At 48.8% G+C, this 23,373-nt stretch overlaps 1 protein-coding gene across 17 annotated transcripts in view; it reads left to right on the top strand.

The window, feature by feature from the left end:
- EIF4G3 (eukaryotic translation initiation factor 4 gamma 3) overlaps positions 1 to 14,372 on the top strand; it is a 143,077-nt gene extending 128,705 nt beyond the window's left edge. For all 17 annotated transcript variants that reach the window (XM_027711414.2, XM_027711416.2, XM_039385585.1 and 14 more), the window contains 10 exons: positions 212 to 435; positions 1,548 to 1,663; positions 3,749 to 3,921; positions 5,999 to 6,124; positions 7,123 to 7,204; positions 8,916 to 9,014; positions 9,878 to 10,024; positions 11,186 to 11,267; positions 12,639 to 12,785; positions 13,623 to 14,372. In XM_027711414.2, coding sequence (XP_027567215.1) covers positions 212 to 435; positions 1,548 to 1,663; positions 3,749 to 3,921; positions 5,999 to 6,124; positions 7,123 to 7,204; positions 8,916 to 9,014; positions 9,878 to 10,024; positions 11,186 to 11,267; positions 12,639 to 12,785; positions 13,623 to 13,804 — 1,378 coding nt within the window. In that variant the 3' untranslated portion in view covers positions 13,805 to 14,372. The remainder of the gene's footprint in view (positions 1 to 211; positions 436 to 1,547; positions 1,664 to 3,748; positions 3,922 to 5,998; positions 6,125 to 7,122; positions 7,205 to 8,915; positions 9,015 to 9,877; positions 10,025 to 11,185; positions 11,268 to 12,638; positions 12,786 to 13,622) is intronic.
- Positions 14,373 to 23,373: the final 9,001 nt, after the last annotated feature.

Here is a 23,373-nt window from a genome sequence, read left to right as displayed (position 1 = left end):
TGGCTCTGCCTCTCCACTCTGAATGTTTGTGTTTGTGTGTCTCTGAGACTGAGTTAACTTTCATTATATTCTGTGTAGCTACAACTGTGAAAATTGAGTGAGGTTTGGGTCGTGGAGTTGTTTTTCCCTGCAGTTACTCTAAAGCCATGGGGTGCCTTTCCTAGCAGGGGTTGCTTGAGCCGCATCCCCTGAGTGTGTTTCTGTCCCGCAGTCGCGGGAGCACGGGCAGGGAGAAGAACGACAAACCTCTGCCCCCTTCCCTGTCCCGCCCCAACACGTTCCTGCGGGGCAGCAGCAGCAAAGAGCTGCTCCTGGACAATCAGGCGCAGGAGGAGCAGCGCAGGGAGATGCTGGAGACGGTGAAGCAGCTGACGGGCGGGATGGAGATGGACAGGAACAGCACCGAGGCGGAGAGGAGCAAAGCCAAGGAACCCGGTGAGCGGCTCCTCCACGCTCGGGGGTCTGGAGGTGTGAAAACCTGCCAGGAGCAGTGACAGGTTTCTGTGCAGGGGTGGGAAGTGTTGTCAGGCGGGGGGCACAGCTGAGTCAGGCAGGCCTCTCACCAGCTCCTCCGTAGGATCCGTGGACCTGAAAGGCTGCAGGAACTGGCACAGCACCCCCCCACCATCCTGTCACTGTCCCACTGGTTTATGGGCTCAAATCAGTGTCAGTTCTTCAGAAATGCTTCTTCAGTGCCCAGTAAAGCCTTATCTGCCCTTTCCAAACATTCCCCAGGGGCAGGGCAGTGATTTGGGTCTGGGACAGGGGGTTCACAGCAGCTTGTTGGTGCTGTGTTGTTGCCAGCCCTCCTCCCAAGCCAGCCTTGGTGCAGCAGGGGGGTGGCACCCACTGGGGTGACTCGTCTGTCACCTTGTCGGTGCTGCAGCTCCTGCTTTTCCCTCCTGCCAGCTGGAGCTGATTTGTTAGTGAGAAAACGCTGAGGACACTTAGGGTGATGTTCCCTGTGGACAGAACCTTTATGATAAGTCCAGTGTTCCGCTCCTTCCCTGGGAAACATCTCCACCTCCACGGACGGCACACGCTCCTTGTGGAGCTTTGGGATGTTGCAGAGGACTCCATGGGACCAGGGTTTTGGGCTGTGATCGGGACATTGCCTTGGGCTGCTGCCTGCCTGTTGCAGTCAGTGTTTTAACTTTGCCATGTCCTGCACCAGCTCCCAGTTAATTATTTCGTGTTGATGGAGAGCTTTGAAGGTGCTCCACCTGTGCCATTGCCAGCTGTGCTCCTGCAAGACCGAGTTACAGGAATACTGGGAGTTCATGGGGGGGGATGGAGCTGGGAAAGAATCCCAGAATGGTTTGGGTTCGAAGGGACCTTAAAGCTCATCTCATTCCACCCCCTGCCATGGGCAGGGACACCTTCCACTAGCCCAGGTTGCTCCAAGCCCCGTCCAAGAAGTGCCCCGTGCCTGAGGATGGGACAGGGAACACACCTGCTCCAGTGGCTTCTGTTTTCAGAATGTCATCTCTAAAATGATGCTGGTTTTCCTTTCCCAAACACGTTTTTTTTTGTTGTGTTTCCACCAGCCAAGCCAGAAGCTCCTCCAGCTCCAGTGCAAGAAAAGCCTTCATTGTCAGAAGAGGAAATAGAGAGAAAATGCAAATCTATCATTGATGAGTTCTTGCATATTAATGATTTTAAGGTAAGCAAGATGAAAGCCTCACTTAGCAGAAAGCTCTACAGGGCTGGAGTACTTTCTCTGCAGGAACTGTGTGAGCACCCAGCCCACACAGAGGCAGCAGAACTGGTGGGAACAGACAAAATCTGGGCAGCAGCAGCAGCTCTGTGAACATTTTTAGGACACTTGTCTCCCAAACTCATTTTCTGCCCTGCTGGTAATAGGAAAAATAGCCCAGGCTGTGTGTTTTAAGTAGCAAGATGTATGTGATCTGTCATGAATCACTGAGCAGCTCCATAATAACAGCAATTTTGGAAGCAGAAAAAATAGTGAGAAAATAAACAGAGGTTTTCATTTAGTTATCAAAGCATGTGCTGTTCTGATCTGGAGGCAGATAAAGCAATACTAAATATTGAACAAACCACTCCAGAGGATTTTTAATAAACATTGGAAATTACTGAGCAGCTGTCATCACTTCCTAGTTAAAAGGTTGAAATTTTGTTTCCCTTGTAAAAGGGTTTTTTAGCTCGCCCAGGGAGTTTGCAAGAAGTGTTACATTGGCTGGGAAGCTGCTTCGTTTGATCTTTCACAGAAAGAAATTTTAAAACCTGCCAAGTTTGAAATGGCAGCACTTGGGAGTTGCTGGTTTGGCACCCTGAAAGCAGAGTTGCTGCTTCCATTTCATAAGGCTTCCAATTAATAATCGGAAAGAGGAATATTCTCGTGATGGAGTGTTTTGAGTTCACATCTAGTTATTAGGATAAATTATTAAATACTGGTTTGGAGAGGAAAAACCCTGCTTTGATTGGCAGTGTGCTGCAGAGGGCTGGCCTGGGGCAGGGGGCTGCCGAGCCAAGGAGCCTCCACTCCTTTTCCTTCTTAGGATGGACTCCAAAGGTTCCCTCTGGATGTTTGGGGTGAAGGAGCTTCTTTGGTTCTCTGTTCGCAAATACAGGGATGAATTTCTGTGGCAGGGTGGGAATGGAGCTGAATTGCACTAGACAGGGCAGGGCTGGTTAAAATCCATGGGATCAGGCTGTTTGTTTGCACCAGGGGTTACTGGATAGTGGGGAATTCTTGGTACTCTTCAGGTGCAGCGAAGCTTAAACTCAGTTTAAACTCGTGTTCCTGCAGCTGCCCCGAGGGAGTCACCGGGGTGCAGGTGATGTGAACATTGTGTCACTCCTGCCTTTCACAGGAGTCTGGTCTTCTGAGTGTGACCTGCCTGTGGATTCAAACTGCTGAGCTGGAGCTGTGCACCAGTGTGTGGTGACAGCAGGGTCAGCCAACAGCATTCCCTGTGTGTCCTGGGACACCGGGACCCATCGGGCACTGGCTGGGACCACCAGGCTTCTGACCTGTGTAAAGAAGCCATTCAGAACTGTGGAAATGTGTGTGGGGTGTCAGGGGTGGATCCCTCAAGGCACAGCCTGGTCACAGAGCAGGGGTCTGTGCTCAGGAAGCCCCTGAGCTCTGTGGGCTGGACCCAGAAGGTCCTGGTGATGGCAGTGGGGATTTTTGATGTGTGGCACTGAGCGCTGCTCTGAGAGTCTCTGTTGAAGTGTTTTCTTTGCTTGGGATACAAAGTGCTCAGCCCAGAAAGGAGGAGCTTTAGAAAGGGGAGATTTGCCTCCAAACACTCCTCAGCTGTTTTCTGCCTCTTGATGTGATGTGGGTTTGTAACACTGGCATTTGTGCCAGGTCAGATCAGTGACAGATCTAACCTGGTGCCCTCTTTTTGACTTGGCTTGATGTTTAATGCAATGAGAGGCGTTTTGAGGGCATCCAGAAGACAATTCTCTCCTTTCACTGAGCAGCCAAACTGTGCCCTGGAATGCGATTGTGTGCTTTAAAAATTGTTGCCCGGGTGGTATAAATTCCATTATTATTCTATTATTCCATTATTCTTCTATTATTCCATTATTAATATTACTGTTGTTGTTATTACTCAGTTGCCACCTCAGTGGCGATTCGTGATGAGGTTCCTGGTTCAGCACTTGGCCTGGCAGCCTCACTAAAAGCTCATTTCCCCCAAATTCCCCGCTGTTCCAGTGCCGCTGTGCCCCGTGTCTGGTGTTCCCAGCTCAGGGTGCCCGTGTTGTCCCGCAGGAAGCGATGCAGTGCGTGGAGGAGCTCAGCACCCAGAACCTGCTGCCCGTGTTCGTGCGCGTGGGAGTGGAGTCGACGCTGGAGCGGAGTCAGATCACCAGGGATCACATGGGCCAGTTGCTGCATCAGTTGGTGCAGTCGGGAAAGCTGAGCAAGCAGGATTTCTTCAAGGGGTTGGTATTCTGCATCCGTGGGACAGGTTCTTTTCCTCAGTGTTCCCTGCTGTGCTGTGCTGTGCTGGAGAGGAAGGATTGCCCACCTGGCTTTGGTGTCCTGCCCTCTCCACACATTCCTTTTGAAGGAGTATTTTCACCTTGGTCTATTTATAATACAATTATTGTAATCTATTTTAAGTATTTCAGATGGTTTTAGTGAATGTAAATGCATTCATATTTATAGCAGTATTTATTTCTAAGCAGATCTGGAGGTGTCTGTTTAATTGTGTGTGTTTAGATCTCTGTTCTGTCACACATTTGTCCATGTTTGTTTTGGCAAATCACTGGATATGACTGAAAGAGGAAGAATTCAGAAACCTTCATGTGACATTAATACCTGGAGGCTCTTCAGCCTGAAGTCCTGTTCATCCACAGAGCTACAGCTGCTCTCTCTCTGGGAAAAAGGCTTTACCCACGTGATGCTGTTTCTCAGGACACCTCACCTTGGAGCGGACGAGCCCTCAAGGGGCTGAGGAGGAGAACGTGCACCAGATGGGTTAAACCTGCCCCAGGAGACCCAGTTTTGGCTGCTGGCTCATTTCAGCTCTCTGGGTTTTGTGTTCCCAGCCTGGTGTCCCATCCTGAAAGGATCCATGTTCCCAGGGAGGTCCCTGGCACCGCTCGTAGAGCAGGGTGGGTAAAACAGGGATAACCACAAGCACAGCCAGTGAACAAGCAGAAGAAATAACACTTCAGGCACCGAGTTTCTGAGGAGTTGGCTCTGGTGGTTGCTGCTTCTCTTTGAATCCTGTGCCATCGTGGTATCGCTCCGACGGGGATCTCCCTGTGGCTGTCCCTGGATTTCACCGGACTCACAGGAACAGTTCAGGCAGCCTGAGCTCCAAACCATATGGACCAGCAGGAGAAGTGTATCTCCACAGGGAGTACACTCGTGCCCACACAGCACTGGTGGTCAGAAGGGCTTGACTGAAGGGATGAATTTCCATAATGGATTGTGATTGAAGCTGTTCCGGTGTTCCCTGGAGTGTGGATAAGTGGTTGGGATGGCAAATGAAACAGTGGGATATGTGGGGTCTGAATGTGGCAAAACCAACAGGAAATGGCTCCTGAAGATGATGAAAGGGCAAGTGGGTCTCAATGGGTGCATGAGGAGACCACCAAAACCCACTTCACTTACGCAGGAGAAATTACCACGGAATGAGGGGTGTGGGATGAGACCTGGTCCCAACCACGTCTGGGGAGATGCACAACAGGAAGCCAGTTTCTGGCAGAAAGGTTTGGACAGACCTGGGCTGAAGGAGCAGCAGAGGATGCAAAGAACAAAGCAAAGGAGGTGCTTTCTGAGTCTGAAACACGAGGGAAAATGTTCATTTACAGTCACTAAACTAGACCCCAGAATTTTCAAGGTTTTTGAGGAGAAAAGAACCATGACAACAACTGGAAGGAGAGCAGAAAAAGGATGATCTTGTACCAGGCTCCTGCTGCAAGGGTTTTGTGGGAAAGAAGAGTTTTGAGCCATTCTGGAAACTGTGTCACTGGGGAGCAGTTCTGTAATTCCTGCTGCGGATGGAAACCCCCTCTGCTGAGCTGAACTCCTCTGTGCTGTGTGATGTACTCACAGGCATTCCACTGCTTCCCTCACATTTGGAATTCCATTATGATTAACCCCCTTCTCTAAACGTTTGGATATTTTTAAGAAAGTTGCATTTACCTGATGGTTCATATTTATAGGCAAAAATGCTTTATAGGTGTTACGAGTCAGCAAATGATGTGGGACTGGGATGTAAGAATTATTGTTTCTTGCTTTCTTGGCTGTATCTGCTGGTTGTACAAAAGGTGATACTTTTTCCACATATTCTCCGTGTTGCTGCATGGAGAAATTCACTCCTGGCAGTTTGGAAGCACGGAAAGCATAAAGTGGCAATAGTTTTATTACTTTTTGATTCTTCTCACTCCTCTCTCTTTACTCCTCTCTACTGTAACAAAAGGTTCTTAAAGTGCAGATTTGCTTTGCAGGAAAAGTTTCCAGTTAAATATTATTTAACATTTGATATTTTTCCTTCTCCTTTCAAAGCTTTTCAGAGACCTTGGAGATGGCAGACGACATGGCCATAGATATACCCCATATCTGGTTGTACCTGGCTGAGTTGGTGACCCCCATGTTAAAAGAAGGAGGAATCTCTATGAGAGAACTTATACAGTAAGTGATGCTTTTCCAGCTATTCTGTAGTATTTTCATGGCAGTAGGTAAAGGATGAGCAGTGCCAGAGGCTCAGCTTCCCATGGGAGTTGATGAAAAGCTTGTTGAACATCAGTCGGGATCGACACTGGACTGAGAGCTGTGCTGGGAAGGGATGTGGTGCTTTCACTCTTGGAGAAGGGTTTTATCCATAAATCTACTTCAACCCTGTTTGCTTCAGCTGAGCTTAAAAATACCCAAGTGTTGTACGGTGGAGTCATTTGGGAGCACAGAGGTTCTGGGAGTTAGACTTGAAGAGAGCAAAGCATCACACAGGAGTCTGTGTGGCTCAGGGGAGGAACTGAAGGAGGGCAGGGATAAGTGGGATATTGGGAAGGAATTCTTCCCTCCGAGGGTGGGGAGGCCCTGGCACAGGGTGCCCAGAGAAGCTGTGGCTTGGAGCAACCTGGGCTGGTGGAAAGTGTCCCTGTCCATGGCAGGGGGTGGGATGAGATGGGTTTAAGGTCCCTCCCAAACCATTCATGGCATTCTGTGATTCTTACTACTAACTGTCTTAATCTGGCAAAAAACCTGCCTGTAAGATTGGAAACAATTTCCAGGACCAAAGTTCCTGTGTTTTGTACATGTCCTTATGTGTTTGGGGATAAGCAGAAGCCAGTTGAATGGTTCCCTTTCCCTGTAACCAGCATATTAAGAAAATAACAGCCTTTTCCCTAAAAAAGGTCTCACTATCCAAATGCAGAATCCCACAAAAATGAGTGGATTTGGCATTAAATATAATTTATAACTCTTTTTTATGTGAAATTAAAGGCTTTGTAATTAGCCCTGTTGTGACAAGGTCACTGCAGCACTGAGTGTTTTACCAGCTGCTCTGATCAGATCTTTCCTCCCTGGCAGAAGGTAGAGGTGATTTCCTGCCTCAGTTTGATCACTACCCTTTGCCTTGGATTCAAAATACGAATTACAAAGAATAAATACTTGATTTTCTTTCATTGCAGAGAATTTAGCAAACCCTTGCTTCCTGTGGGAAGAGCCGGCGTCTTGCTTGCTGAAATCTTGCACCTTCTATGCAAACAAATGGTGAGTGTCCAGGAGCCCCTGGTGGGAGCTGGATGCAGCCTGTTCATGTCCGTGCATGAATCCTACACAGTTCCCACATGGAGACGTTTAGGGATGGGCCAGCCAGTCCAGATAACTTAGCAAACCTGCCTCTGCACCCCCAGATCCCAACCGAGCCTTTCCAGGTTCCAAAAAGTCGAGTTAACGTTTTGTTTTCTCCCGACTTTTCCCTTTTGCAGGTACCTTTGCACCTGGCTTCTCCCAGAAGCTCAGAGTGCCTGAAATGCTGCAAGAGGGACATGCTCAAGGGATTTCTGGGCTGACCAGGAGCAGCAAGTGCCGGGAATCTGGCGAGAGAGCTGTTCTTGCAGACCGAGAGGTTCTCAGGGCTCGGATAAGCTTCCGATGGCCTCAGACTCCTGGGTGCTTATCCAAACTAAACCTGCCGACTCCTGAGGTTCACCCATCACTAGGGGTAGTGACACCTCCTCACCCTGCGGCTCCAAGAGCTCACACACACCTCACAGTTGTGTGTCCAACCAGTTTGGTGGTTTCCCTATAACTCTTGTCTCCTTTTTTGTCTTTTGGTTTGTTTTTTTTAATCCAACAAAATCCTGCACTTTGGAGCGTGTCTATTTTCAACCCTGTAAAATCCCTCACTTGCCTTTTTTTATTTTTTCAAGCATGCATTCAAGTAAGGTTGAATGTTCCAGGAGCATTTCAGTCTAACAGTGCAAAGAGTGACTTTTTATTTATCTATTTTAGTCTTGTTTGGAAGTCAACTTCCACTTATTTTTTTCTTATTCTGTGAAAGAAAAGCTGCTGTGCTCCAGGGGTGGAAGCACAGCCTTGGGTTTCTGTTTCTGCCACAGTTTCTCATCTGACCTCATCCAGGCCAAGACTTGGACTCGGGGATTTCAGTGTAATATCAGTCATCTAATCCAGATCCTGATGGATCAGAGCAGGAACTATGCACAGTTGGCTCTTAACAACCTGCACTGGGAACTGAAAATTGTAATCTGCTTTGTAAGCTAAAAATCAGGCTGAGCTCATCGGTGCGTGGCTCAGGCTACACAGTGATCTCCTGTGTGCAGGTGCTGGAAGGTCAAATTTTGGCAAAGCATTTGGGTGGAAAGAGCTGGTTGTTCTCAGCATTTTCATTCCTGTCAGAATTCTGTGTGTGCCCTCCGAGGCAGGGACTGTGGGGTCAGTGTGGCACCAGGGGCTGTGCAAGGCTGAGCTGTCTGTGCTCCAGGGCATTTCTCAAAGGTTGCATAAATTCTAGGAATCAAAGAGAGAATTTGGGATTTTGTACCTGAATTTGAGGCTTGGGAAACAGCCGTGTAAATTCAGGAATTTTCTCAAAGGAGCTGATTTACTGGTGCCTTAATGTCAAGGTGGGGAGGTGAGTCACAGAGTAAGTCAGGAGGAGGATCCAAGTGCCAGCTCCGTGTCAGGGCCGTGGGAACCTGCCCTTCCCGGTGCTCCTGGGGAGCCTCGGGAGTCGTTGTGAACCCCCTGTGTCACTTCTGCCTTGTTTCCTCCCCGTCATGAGGCGTTTGCCCACCTGCCAAGATGTGCATTCCCTGGGGGGGGATTGCACATGTGATTCCTCCTGCACGGGCTCTCCGGACGCTCCGGGATTTCTCCTGGCACAGCTGCACCACTCCGGCCCGTGTGAGCTCTGGGCGTCCCTCGGGTGTGTAAAATGAACAAACTGTTTGTGTTTCAGAGCCATAAGAAAGTGGGAGCCTTATGGAGAGAGTCTGGCCTCAGTTGGAAGGACTACTTGCCCGAAGGGGAGGATGTACATACCTTTCTCATGGAACAAGTGAGTTCAGATCTTGGTTTTGGTCCCGTGTTTCTTCCTCTCCCATCCCATTTTTGTGTGTAGCTGGGACATGGGGTGAAGTGTCCTCAGGCTGGGGTAGATGATTTCAGCACCTCCTTCTGGAGCACAGGGAGGTTGGGCCTGTCCCCTCTGCTCCAGGCACACATCTCCCATCACCCAGCTTCCTCTGGGAGATCCTTCTCCAGCTGGGAAAAAAACCCTCAGGAGTGAGTTTTGCAGCAAGGACAGAAAATCTGCAGGAGGACCACAATAAATGGTAGCAGTTAATTCACTCATCCCACCTCAGATTATGAACCTGGGGGAGCCAGGACTGATGGAGGCACCTCAGCTCTTATTGGTGCTGCTCCTCAGGAACGGGCCAGAGGTCTTGTCTCCCTTTGGAGCTCTGGGTGATCCACTGCCCTGTTTTAGCCTTAGGAAGTGCTGTGCTGCAGGAAGGGGAATGGATCACCATGGCCTGGTGAACCCCTGGGCCTTGCTGAGGGGAATGTGGCTCCTCTGTCCCAGTTTGCAGGGAACTGGGGTGTTCTTTGAGCCGGTGCCAGCTCTGGTCGTTGCATTCCAGCTCCACATGCACTTGATTTTGTGTGTGTGCTCCAACAGTGAGGGGCTGGAGCTGACTGAGGTGCCTGGTTGTCTTTGCTGGATAATGTAGCCCCCATGTGTTTGTAAAATGCTTCCTAACCTTTGGAACAGAGAAAGTTTATATCCTTGTAACGATAACTGAGCAGCTGAGAGATGCCAGGAAGCAGAATGAAGTGTAGTTTGCTGCTCAGTCTGGTGTAATTCTGCCTTAGGAAAGGACATTTCCCTGATTCTCATCCTCACTTGTCGTGTTGCAGAAGTTGGAGTTCACAGAGTCCGACTGTTCCAGTTCCTCAGAAGCACTTTCAGAGAAAGAACTCTCTGCAGAAGAGCTGAACAAGCAGCTGGAAAAACTCATTGTTGAGGACAAGGCGAATGATGAACAAATCTTTGACTGGGTAGAGGTACAAAGACGATTTTCACCCTCCCTGCACACTGTTCATTAACTGCTTTTATAGTTATTTTCTGGTCTGAAGGAGCATTTCTGTGGGCTCCCCTTGGGGTATAGGACACTGAGATGATTTGGTCTGTGCAATGAACACTTCCAAAGAATGAAAATCTAAAATATAATCAGCTATTTATGAGTCAGCTTTAGGAGGGAAGAATTTTAGCCATATTAACTGTCTGACTGCCTTTTAAATACTGTAGACTTTTTGTCACTGAGTACCCTGCTTCTGCCATTGGTACATTTTAGACCATACCCTGCTACATTCTTTCTTCCCAAAACAGGGGAGAAAAGCTTCTCCTTGTTTTTTTCCAACATGACCTCTTCAAATTTCCCCCTGCAAAAACATCCTAGGCAGTCACTGAGAGCACCTATACCTTTTCTAGTGCATCAGGCCAGGCACTGGAAGAGAAAACAAAGAAAAATATAGAAAAAGGGGAGGAAAAGGGCCTGTCAACCCACTGATCTTTGCCCTCTGTCTCTGGCTGCATCCTTTAAGCCAGATATTTAGTGTTTGTAATTAGACCCAGCCTGATGCATTTAGATCTGTGCTTACCCTACGTCTTGGTCAGCTGCAGTTCAGTGTTTTTGTCTGGCAGAGCAGTGGGTTAGAAATGTCATTTTTCCACTGCTGTTCGAGGAGTCGAGAGTGGAAGGAAAGCAGCACTGAAAATCTGGGATCACCCACAGGCTCTTTGGAGCCTTGGACAAGTTCCACAGCCGTGCTCTCAGTTTCTGCTACAAAGCAAACAGATCTCCACCCAAGGAACAGGCCGTGAAGTTTGTTGGAAAAGCCCAAACCCCTTTGGAAGTGTGTAAGGGCTCTGTGAGCCCAGCACTGCCCCTTTGGCTCCTCAGGGGGAGGTGTTAAACGGTGCATTGATCCCAGGAGAACTGCTGGGGCCTGCTGACGTCCCTGAGGGAGTTTCAAGGAGTGAGTGGGAAAGCTGAATGTTTGCAGGGATGAACTGGGTTTGTGCTGCAGCAGCTGCTGCTGAGCTTGGACTTGCTGCCAGATTCAGCAGCAGGGTCTGGAAGCGGTGGCTCTGCTGCAGCAGCGTGTTTTTAACTGGTCCATTTGCTCTTGATTTCGGGCTAATCCATCTACTCTTGATTTCAGGCTAATCTAGATGAAAGCCAGATGAGTTCACCTACATTCCTTAGAGCTTTAATGACAGCAGTTTGTAAAGCAGCTATTATAGGTGAGTTACTTGCAGTGTAAAAAGAATTACTTGGTACTTTTCAGGTTTATATCACATTTCCCTCCCCAGGGCTGTTTTATCACACATTAAGGATTCTGCTCAGAGCAGGATGTCCCTTCCCCAGGGCATGTTGCCAGTTAAGGTGTTCCCAAGCCCTGGTGTGTCCAGGTGACCTTGTGTGAGCAGGTGTTTCAGACAACTCTGGGTAATTCCAGGTTGTTCATTGATTTTCCTAGTGAAGGTGGAAATGACTGAGCCATTATTAAGGTAATTAGCATTTCCACTCCTGTGTCAGCACTTACACTGGGTGTTCCCCCCTGCAGCTGCCACGTGCCAGGGCATCGTGGGCTGCAGGAAGGAGCCAACCTGCAGCTCGGTCCTGTAAGAGTTTGATGTCCAAAGTTTCAGGTTTGGAAAGGTGGTTTATGTGGATTGTTAAATGTGCTGCAGTCGGCTGGAAATGCAGGAAAGGGAGGTTGGAACCTCAGACCCTTGGGGGGTTTGAGTGAAGTGCTGCAGGCAGAAACATCTGCTCAGTTCACTTGGTTTTCTTTAACTTTACTGTTGGCACCTGGCAAAGCAAAAAGTGGTGCTTGGAAAGCGCCTGGTTCTGCTCTGAGCTGGCAGAGTTTGGGGAGAGAATGGGCTGGACTCCACCGTGTGAGGGAGGGGAGGGACAGCCCAGCTCCTTCCTCCGCCTGAGAACAGAACCTGCTCGTGCCACCTAGTGTTAGCAGGGACAGGGGATTTCATTGCCAGTGCTTAAGAGTTCCCTGATGTGTGTCAGGAACATCATCCTCTGGTTTAAATTTTGGCCTTACCCCTAACTGAGTTTTTATTCTTTTGTTTTCAAAATATCACTTCATTGTGTTGCATGATCTTCCTCAGAACCAGAGAGTATTCCAAGTTGGAAGGGACCCACAAGATTATCGAGCTGCTGAGTAATTTACCCATGTTGCTGATGGATTTCTAATGCATATTTTGTGTATATTCCTGATTCCTTTGTCCTGTGCAGCTTATGATTCTTCTTCTGCCTTGGTATTTTTAGAAAAAAAAATAGAATTTTCTAAAAACCTTCTAAACTTCTAAACCCAGTTGCCTGTGGAAACACAACAATTGGCACTGCAGAGTAAGGTTGTGATTCTTGTGTGTGTGTTTAGGGCCGGGGTCCCTGCAGATACTGGAATTTGGGGGGCTGGAAGGACCAAGACTTCCAGAAAAAGCCATCGATCAGAAATACTTCCTGCTGTTTCTCATCCTCCTTTTTCTCTCCACCTGTGTTTGTGATTTCTGTTTGAATGAATAAAGGCCAGGGAAGACCTGTCCCTGCTGTCCCTCCAAGGCTGACCCTGTTTTCCTCTCCTCCCCCAGCGGACTCTTCCAGCTTCCGTGTGGACACTGCTGTTATCAAGCAGAGAGTGCCCATCTTACTCAAGTACCTGGACTCAGACACAGAGAAGGAACTACAAGCACTTTATGCACTACAAGCATCAATAGTAAAACTTGATCAACCTCCTAGTAAGTGTTGCCTCTGTGCTGAGGATTTGAGCTCTGGCAGCATAAGGAAAGGGGGTTTCTGTGGGAGCAGAGGCTGGAAGAGGATGTGCTTTTCCTTACCTTATGTAGCAGATAGGAAAAAATAGCATGGGGGGGTTCAGGTTGTGCAGATTCCAGCTTTTAGAGCAGTGCAGGTTCCCAACTGCTTGGCTGGAGGCCAGCTCTTCTCTTGGTAGCTCCTGTAAGCAGCTGTGCAGAAGGAAGGACAAAGCCATGGCGAGGTAAAAAAGAGCAATAGAAAGTAACCTGAGGAGTTCACAGCACCTGAACATTGTAATTGCATTGCTGCTCCACAGGTGTCTGTGGCCTTGGAGGGAATAAAATCAGTTGGACAACTGATGAGTCTTGTCCCAGAGATGCTGCAGAAAACTCCTGTGGGACAAGAGGCGAGGGATGTGCCAAAGAAACAGGGATTCCCAGGGAACGTGCAACACAAAATCAGAGTGCCCCAAAACACCCAACAGGATCGTCCTTAGTGCCCTTTATGGCGTTAGTTGGGTGTTATCCCTCCTGCTGAGCCACAGAAATCCGGGGTTGGAGGGGAGCCAGGCCGTGTGGTCCAGAGGAGATGTGCTGCTGGCAGGCCAGTCTCTGGATAACGTGTTCCCACAGCTGCTTTCCCAGCTTCCCCTGTCCTCTGAGGGCTGTTTCCCCCTCCCCTGAGCAGCCAGGAGGCAATGCCTGAGTAACAGCCCTTCCTTTTCCTTGTCTCCCCCTCTCCTGTGCCGGGAGTTGGGCCCCTCACCGTCCCCTTTGCCGCGCTCACGGCCGCTCTCTCCCGTTTTTCCGCGCCCGCAGATCTGTTGCGGATGTTTTTCGATTGCCTGTATGACGAGGAGGTCATTTCGGAGGATGCCTTCTACAAGTGGGAGAGCAGCAAGGACCCGGCGGAGCAGAACGGCAAGGGAGTGGCGCTCAAATCCGTCACGGCGTTCTTCACGTGGCTACGGGAGGCCGAAGAGGAGTCGGAGGATAATTAAAACTTAAAATACAGATTTAAAACATTAAAAAAAAAAAAAAAAAAAAAAAAAAAAAACAATTTAAGTATTTTTTTAAAGAGTTTCACGTCTTCGCCAATCACAGTGCAGCAAGGCCAATTCTCTCTCTCGCAGACCCCCCTTGCCCCACACACGCACGAGTGGGAGAGGTAAAAACCCGACAAACACCGAGGTGATGATCATGGAGGCAAAAAGGTACTTGAAAAAAAAAAAAAAAAAAAAAAAAAAAAAAAACAACAAAACAAAAACCACAAAAGTAAACTTCAAACCTGAGGGCGGGAGCACCAAACCAAAATACCTGTATTATTTATAGAAAATATTTTCTGTTTTAATCTTTTTCTTTTCTTTTTAAACAAGGACTCATACTTAGGAAAAAACACACAGCGAAACAAATCTGTTTAGCAAAAAAAAAAAAAAAAAAAAAAGGTTGGAAACTTTTAATTTATTATTTTAAGGACTGCAAATGCCAGTGTAATTTTTAAATTTGCAGTTTCTGTAAACAAATTGTATAATAGAACAAAAGCAGAGAAATAAATTTCCCTCCCCTTCATACGCACCTCAGTTTTGTTTCAAAGCATGATAAATAGACAAAACTTTCAAGGGGGTTGGGGTGAGCTAGATGAGGACGAGATCAATTTTTTTTTTTTTTGAATTGTCATCAGATTTTTCTGCCTGCCTCTCAGCTTGCTTCAGAAATTTAAAAAGAAAATAGTAATCAAACCGTACATAACCTTGGATCGGAAGGAAATGCATTTGAGAAAACTGCTGCGGACCAGAGTGCTCCGAAAAATAACTCATTGAAAACAGTGCTACCCCGGGGAAAAAAAAGTACTAGTGATACTTTGAGAAACTTTAGAGCAACTTTAAGGCTTGTAAATACATAGAACAAATATTTAAAAAAAAAAAAAAAAAAAAGAAAAAAAGAAATTGACTCAATACTATTTCTTTTCACTTTCAAAATATAAAGAACAAAATAAAGACAAACATTGCAAGTTTAAAAGAAAGTAAAACGACTTCTCCTTTGACAGCTGCTGAATGTGTGCACCATCCTGAGCGGTGCTTCCTTGGCGTGCCGTAGGTCCTCGGGCCCAAATTGTGTACATACAGTGTGTGTCTGTCTGTGTGACTACCAAAAATGAGGGGTGAGAGCAATTGTTGTTTAAAAAAAAAAAAAAAGAAAAAAGGCAAAAAAAAAAAAAAAGGGGGTTGCTGCCTGGGAGACCTTTTGTGCCGAGAGACCTCCTGGCCGGGGAGCAGGGGGGTTTGGTGCCCCAGGCTGGGAGGTGCCTCAGGCCGGTTGGTGCCCCATCCTGGCTTCTCCAGCTGTGGCTGCCCTGTCCCTCGTGTGACTTGGATCAGTGGCTTCGTCCGGGGACTGGGGATACCCTGGGAGCTCTGGAGGTCTCAGCCGTGCGAGCAGGGACCCGACAGCCCTTCGCCGTGTCTGCGCCGCGGCCGCCCCGCCGGCACCGCCCTTCGCCTCCTGTGCCTGCGGAACCAGGGACCTGGACCGGGGCAGCCGAGGAGGAGGTGGAGGAGCGATGTGGTGCCCACCCCGTGTCGGTGTCCACGCTCCAAGCACAGCTGGTCACGGATCCACAGCGGCTGTCGCTTCGCAAGCGCCGTGGGAGCACGTTCCACGCGGCCCCGACGCTGCTCCAGACTGAGCTGCCGAGCGCGGAGGTCTCTCGTGTCTCTCTTCAACCACCAAAGATGACCTGCTGGCTCTCACTGTGAAAGAAGCACCATCAAACACTCTGCAAACGCTGGTGAAGCCCTAAAATGTGGTCTGTGAACTGTGGTCCGTGGACCACGTGTAACCTGTGGAGCATTTGCTGGGGATCTGTGCAGCACTGGCTGCTCGTGTGATGCTGACTTTTTCTTTCCAGCTGCTAAATCACTTCTTTTTTAAAAAAAAAAAAAAGAAAAAAGAAAAAAACAGGAAAAAACAAGGAAAAAATAGGCTACAAATACATTAATTACTTTCCTAATCTTACTTTTACATGTAAACAACTGCTGTACTTGCCTGAGGATGTGATTTGATCACCACGGGGAAGGGAGGAGGTGCCTGGTTGTGGCTGGAGGGGAGATGTCCACGAGACACTTTCCCTGTTAACGTGTTCCATGCCATGAATCTGAGCTAGAGAATCCATGGCCTAAAACACTAGAGCATTGTTTGGTTATTTTTTTTTAGTAACAATAAAACACTTTTCTTGATGTTTTGTTAAAAAAAAAAAAAATATTCTCACATACATGTATCTGTGTGTACCACATCCAGTGTCCTCTCCGGCCTCACAGCTGGGCCCAGAGGTTTGGATGGGCCCTCAGGATCTCCAAAAGGCTCATCCCCATGGAGCCCCCACCCAGCAGGGCTCCGGGTGTGCCTGTTAAACCTCCACAGAAGGTCATCTGGGTGCTCTTCTTCCAAAAGGCATTTTTTGAGCCATACATGGTGGTTTGTAGCAGTTAAATGGTTGAGTTAAATGGATGAGAGTTTGTATGTAAAGGAGGCCAAATATTTGCTGAGTTGGTGTGGGCACCTGATGGAATTCCTGTTAGGATGGGCAGAGCCTGCTGGGAATGAGCGTGTGGCAGCAGAGCCGTGCGAGGACTGTGGTTTGCCTGTCAGTTCCCATGGATTGGAAGGGAAGAACTTGCTGTGGAGCCTTTGAACAGCTCTGTGAATCCAGATGTGTCAGGGCAGGGAAATCTGTCTGGGGAGCTTGAACCTTCTGGCTGAAAGCATTGGAAAACCACTGGATGGAGGGAATGGGAATGGTGAGCAGGTGGGTGGAGGTGAGACAGTCTCTCTCCCCTCCTTGTTGGAACCTTTAATGTGTGATGTTCTTGGGTGAGAACTTCCTCTTACTGTCCTGCAAAGGCCAGGAGGGGACTTTGCAGGTGTTTTTTTTCCAGGATTACCCAAAGGTGGGTTTCCACCATGGCAAGTTTTGGGTTCTCTGAAGTTGCACGTGGGGTGCTGTGAGCAGCTCATGCACCAGCCCTTGAGGTCTCCAGCTGTGAGTGTGTCACCTTGAGCTTCAGCTTCCCACAGCTGTCACTGCGAGGAGCAGAACTCCTGACTCCTTCCTCTGCTCCCCTCGTGCTCTTTGCCACAGGCCATGTGCTTCCCTGCACCGGTACCAAGGTGTGGGTGCTTTCCAGTTTCCTTCTAGATCAGCCCAGGTTTGCAGGTGGTTGTGGCTCCTCGGGATGCAGCCCATGGTCCTGGAAGATCTTCATAATCTTCTTTCTCTGAAGGGTATTAAAATACAAAAAACCTGTAAGATACATGAAATAGAAAAGGGAATTGCCAATTAAAAAAGGTTCCCTTGGAAATGTGATTTGCAGGAGCCTCATTTTGGGTGAGTGAGGAGGGGTGAGCTGTGGATACTCTGACCTACCTTACAGCAAAGCCTCAGCAGGGAGGAGAGATTTCCCCCAAGAATACTGCAGGTTTGGAGTGGGTTGGGTTTTTTCTCCTAATCTTGATTCTGTTTAAACACATCTTGTGTGCAGGCTCCTGAACATGGCCGGGAGCTAATGCAGCCTGTCAGGGAAGAGCAGCATCAGAACCATTCCCACTGCTGGGAGCCCTTGTGCCGAGGCTGGGACACGGTCAGAGGAGGAGCAGATGCATCACTTACATCCCTGTTTATTGCTGAAAGTGTCCTCAAATCTGAAGCAGCCAAACAGCACGTTTGCAGATGTCTGCCTAAGGCTGGCTTCTTTCTAGGAAAGTGTTTTGAGAAAGGGTTGAGCCATTTCTGCAGACGAGGTCAGGGAAGGCACCGACACCAGACACTGTGCTCTGTCTGCTTGTGCCAACGTGTTCAACCTTTTTCTGAGAAAGCCTCGGGTCCAGGAGCAGACCTTGGTGGGTGGAGAAGTCTTTTCATAGAACCATAAAATCACAGAATATGCTGAGTTGAAGGGACCCATCAGGATCATCGAGTCCAACTCCTGGGGTGTTTTTTGCCTGGGATCAGCCCTCTCTGGTGCAGGAGCTGGTAACCAAAGAGCCCACATGGCAGGAGAGGCTCAGGAGAAGGGATTCCTCTGCAGAGATGGTTTTTAGTGTGCACAAGGCAAGTTTAAGCCAGTAGTAACTTCAAGCAGTCATTGATGCAACCCAGAGGGCTTTTTGTTCCAACCCTATAGACTTTTTACTGATAAAGGAAATACACGGCCTCTAAAAAGTCCCCTTAGCTCGCTGGGCATCATGAAAACATTTAAAGCCAATTGCAGATGTGGCATCTTGTTGCCAAAGGATGGCTCTGATCGTTCCTGCTGCATTTCATTCCAGCATGAGTTGTTTGTGCAGAGGGATCTGAAGCTGGGTGCTTTGTCAGAAGCAGAGCAGAGAAGCTGTTAGCCCAGCTTGCAGGCTTGGCTTGTTTCACAGCTGCCAGAGAGTTTAACTTTGGGAGCAGGAAGCTCAGAATCAGACCCCCCCAAATGCTTTTGTGCCCTTAGATCCAACACCTCTGGTCCTGAGACACTGAACCACCTTGAGGAGAGCTGGTGGTCCGTCCCTGATGGTGGTGAGATGCTGCGAGGTTGGAGTTGGGTCAGGAATGCCGGGCTCTACGTGGGAGGTGTTACAGCTGGCAAGAGCTTCGAGTTCCCACCTCTCCCCGTGGGGCTGGTGGGGAGAGCTCGGCCTTCCTGCTCTTTGGGAGGTGTTGGCCTGGAAGCTGCTCCCTGGGCCCAGGCCAGCTGAGCAGCATCTGCAGCGTCAGCAGGAGCGGGAGCTCTTCGCACGCCACTGGCTTTTCATGAGGTGCCAACCCAGAGTTTGCACAAGATCCCGCACGCCGAGAGAAACTCCAGCGGCTCCCGGTGCCTGGGGGCCACGTGCAAGCTGCAACAGCCACGGGATGGAGCCTGGGGAAGAGGAGCCTTCAGCCCAAAGGATTCTGCTTGGCTGTCTGTGCACAGATAACCTGCAAGGAGCTGCTGCAGGAGAACCAGTGATGGGCAAAGGACCCACAGCAAGAGACTGATGAACCCACTGGGCTTCCAGCAGTGACTAAACCCCAACAGCCAAGGACATTTAGTTGTCTGCCCTCATATATTCCAAGGGGCTCCACTTGCCACCTATGGTAACCATCGTGGAACTGTGGTTTGCTGAACAAACTCCCCTTATTTGAATGCTGCTGTAGGGATGCTGACTGTGGAGAGCTTTGTCATGTGGCACCAGCTTCCCTTCCTCGTTTCCAGCTGCTAAATTGCGCTGAAACTGCAGCAGAAATAAAACCAGCTCCCACTCCATTCAGTCCTTTCCAAAGGGAATTGGTCCAAGTTGCTGGCCCAGCTACAGGGATGGTTGTGCTGTGACTGCAAATGGGAAAGGGAGAGGGGGGTGTGGGGAAGGCAGTGGATGCTGTTAGTTGGGAGATCTTTGTGTAACTGAGCGAGTGGAGAGAACGGTGAAGCTCTTGGCTGTCCCCTTGCAGCCCCCTGCAAAGGTTAATGGCAGATCTTCTCACTGAGCTCCTGAGGTGCAGACCATTAGAGAAGGTGGAGCAGAGCACTGTTAGAGGGGGCTTATCACAGCTTTTTGGAGGACAGCTGGAAGGGGCTGCAAAGATCATCTCGGCGGATGTCGCTGGTAACTTCAGGTCTCACCTCTGAAGGGAAATGGGTCATTTCAGCATTGCAGGGTGAGCTGTTCTGAAGTAACACCTGGTGTGAATGCTCTGTACTGTTAGAGATGGCATAAAGTGAAAAATCCATCGCTGCAGGCCACTTCCCACTCATGTGTGAGTGCAGGGAAACAGCCAACTTCACCAGAAGTGCTGGTCTGCGAAGGGAGCGGGCACTCAGCCCCCGGAGCTCCACAGGGACGTGGAGCTGTGTGAATTCATGGAGAGAGACACAGCCCACAGCTCTGCTCTCCTGCCTCACAGCCCTGACTGGGGTGTTCTCACACACCGGGGGAGAAAAACAGGGAATTTCACACATTGCCACAAAAGGGGAGTCGAGTGTTTTTCCCGCCCTCCAAGGAAACGCGTCGGACTCTCCAGGCCTCCTCCAGCACCCCGAGGTGGATGTTCTGAGCAGGAGCCTGAGCTGCAGGGAACACATCTCAAAGGAAAACCAATTAAGACTTCCCAGAGCAACAAGTGGTCCAGCTCTAGAGCTGACCATACCCTTCCAGCAAGAGCCAGCACCAAAGAAGCGTTCCATTCCCGCTCAGCCCGCAGGGTTTCTCTCCTCCCAGCACAGCTCCCTGGCACGGCACTGCTCTCACACAGCCAGGCCAGAGCCCAGCCAGGCTGCCCATGGCGGGGCACCTGTGGCAGCCAAAAGTGAGCTTTTGTGGCTGCAAAACCACCCCAGCTGGGAGGTCTGACAGCAAGTTGTTACCTGCCCAGGTGAGGGGAGTGGCCCCTGTGTGCTGCTCACCAGTTTTAGTCTGAAACAGGGTTTGGCTCAGAGTGAAGGAAATTCCCACTGCCAGATGTGTAACTGTGGGGACACATGGCTTTGGGAGAGGTCCCTGTGGGAAGGTTTGGTGGTCTCCAGCTTCTCCTTGCTTAGTGGAGCTGTCACTTCACATGCCTGCTTTGAGTAAAGTAAATAATTACTGTAATCCCAAAATGGTGTTAAAAACGAATCATAACTTCCAGCTCCTGCTCTCTCAGTGACGACAGCACTGACCTCGTCAGCACCAAGGAGCTATTTCAGGTTAGGGTGTCTCTAGAAAAGCAGTGGAGGCTGCTCAGTCCATGACATTTTCCTGCTCCAAATTCCTGTTGGTCCAGTGGAGTTTTTATTTTACATTTGCTCCAGAATGGAGCAAACTTTGGTGTATTTAAGTGTATTTTTATTCACTTTCTAGGAACTGATATAAAAATGCAGCTGTAGGTTTGAAAGTGTAGAAGAACAGGATACCCCTTGGAAAAGGGGAGATGTTTGAGAAGATGAACCTTAACGGGGTTAGCCTTAAGAGTAGGTGTGAGAGGGACAGCAAGGGACATCAGCTGGGAGCTGGTGTAGGGTGACACTGGCAAAAGTACAGAGAACAATTAGGAAGATAATTAAAAATAAAGAGATTAAAGGTGATGTCTAGAAGGCCACAAAGTGCATTTTTGAGTTGAAAGCAGAAAAGGAGTGATTTTTGCATAGAAACACCAGAGCTACAGGGCTGACTAAGACTCTGCTGCTGAAAAAAGACTAAGGATGAATTAGAAGAGAACTGTGAGTGGTTCTGGTGACCATTAGAGATGCCTTTGGTGAAGTGAACCGGCAACAAAGTGGAAAATTGCAGTTAAAGGACTCTAAGTCCCTGTCTCTACTGGAGAAGTTAAAAGGGAAAAATCCAGAAGTACAAAAGCAACTCAAGCATAAAGATGAGAAGGAGCTTCCCAGCCTGGTGGTGATTAGACATGGGATGGAAAAAGGCTCAAATTCTCCCTGAGCCAGGTGGGCTGCAAGTCAGAAAGGGATAAAAGGCTTCCTAAAATAAATGCAAAGCTGGGGTAACAAAGGAAAAGCAAAAAATCACCAAAAACCTTGGGGTGACAACACCAGAAGCAAGGCCTGAATACAATAGGAGCTGAAATTTGGAGCTGCAGGTCAGTGCCGAAACAGAATTTGGCAACAAAGATGCAGCGGGATCCAGAATGTACTGGGAGAAGCTGATTTCAGCAGGTGCATGGTGGGACAAAGTAATTACAAAGGGTAATAATCTTGTGGTTTGCACAGTATGTGACAGGTAGATGTTAAGCCATGCTTATTAAATCAGAAAGTGTTCACTTTAAATAAAAAATGGGGCCAAATGGGGCAAATATGAGTTGGTGTAGGGTAAGAAAGTCAACAAGGTAGCCTGTGGAATGGAGTTTCTGCAGGCAGACTTAAAACACAATTTAAAACAGTGTTTAAAACAGAAACACAACAGGTTCCATGTTTTCAGGAGAAGCACAGAACATGTGGGATTGCTCTGGATATCGGCTGGAAACAGAAAATCCCTTGACAGGGAAATTTTGCAGGGACTCCTTGGGAACAAAAGCAACGTGTCTGAATGATCTGTTTAGACTGAGTGGCAAAGCCCAAGCCCAAAGCTGTGGGCAGGTTTGGGAAAGCTCTAGGGACAGCATCAAATGGAGTGATTTTTCAGGAAAAAAAACCCAGTTGGGATCCTAGTAGTGAGTGGCACCTGAGAGGGCAGGAAAGGTATTGAAAAGGCTTAGTACTCATTAAAAGTGCTTAGTACTTATTAGAAGTGTTTAATACTTATTAGCAGTATTTTCTGATGACAATAGAGCTCTACACCATCACAAATGACTCTGGCAGCAGCTCCCTGCTCCAGTCTGACTCCCTGGCCGCGGATTTCACAGAAGAATCACAGAATATTCTGAGTTGGAAAGGATCATCAAGTCCAGCTCTTAATGGAATGGCCCGTTCAGCTTTCCCTGTTCCTCCCCCTGTGCTGGGTCACAGGTTGCCCCAGGTTCACTCCTGTCACTGTCACACACTGTGTGTGGCACCAGGGGAACAGGGAAGGGGACGCAAATGGCACAAACCTGCACAAAAGGTGGGGCAGGGGAGATGGAGCAGTGGGTTGTGATCCTATAATGTGGCTGTAAGGAGTGTGCAGGGCCTGCCGCTCCCCTCTGGGGTGGATTTTGAGGTAAAAAGCAGAGAAGGAGACAACCAAAGCTTTCCCCCTCCTCTGCTCGTAGCTCTGTGGCTCAGCCAACACAGGCATTGGGGTCGTTGGGGTTTTACACGAGCCTTGCAGTGAGGCTGCTGGGATGATTTCATCTTTTCTTTCTGGGTGTCTTAAAAGCTGGCAGTAAGGGAGCACATTCCCTCTCCCTCCCCTCTTCTCCACCTTCCTTCCCCTCCTGCCAGAGAGGCACCGCAGGGGGAAAAAGGCCAAGGAAACACATTTTTGTGCAGTTGCAGAGGCCTTGTTTCACACTCACAGGCAAGACAGGAATGTTCAGCAAAGCGGAGCCATCTGGTTCAGATGCTTCCAGGGCTGTTCGGCCCAGGAGACAAAGGGAAGCGTCACAGGGATAATCTGGAATGGAGAAGGGGCTGAGCAGGGCCAGGCTTTGGCCACAAGGCTTTAGAAGGCGACATTCTTGGGTGTAGTACACTTACAGCTGTCACCTGAGGGGGGAAAAAGTTGGAAAAAGCTTAGACAAGAAACAGTCAAAGCATTTTTGCAGAAATAAGACACCTCTGCAGTGCTTTGAATGGTTTAAATGCTTCTAAATGTGCTCACGGAGGGGCTTCCCGTTACAAGAGGGATAAAAGTGCCTAAATAAATGGGTGAGTGCCAGTACTGGTCTTCAAACGGTAAAAACAGATGCAGAGGGAGGTTGGCAGCAGATGAGTAAAGATTATGTGCAGAAAACAAAGATGAGAAACTGTCTGGGTAAGAGACTGCCCATGAAAAGTGCTGTGGTGTATTTGGAGCCAGGTTGGATCAGTCTCTTCTCCCAGGTAACAAGCGACAGGACAAGAGGAGATGGCCTCCAGTTGTGACAGGAGAGGTTTAGATTGGATATTAGGAAAAATTTCTTCATGGAAAG

Source organism: Pipra filicauda, unplaced genomic scaffold, assembly GCF_003945595.2.
Source record: "Pipra filicauda isolate LSUMZ 115617 unplaced genomic scaffold, ASM394559v2 scaffold421_size600610_pilon, whole genome shotgun sequence".
NCBI lineage: Eukaryota > Metazoa > Chordata > Aves > Passeriformes > Pipridae > Pipra > Pipra filicauda.
Note: the sequence above shows the minus strand (reverse complement) of the source record. Positions and strands in the feature narration are given on the sequence as shown.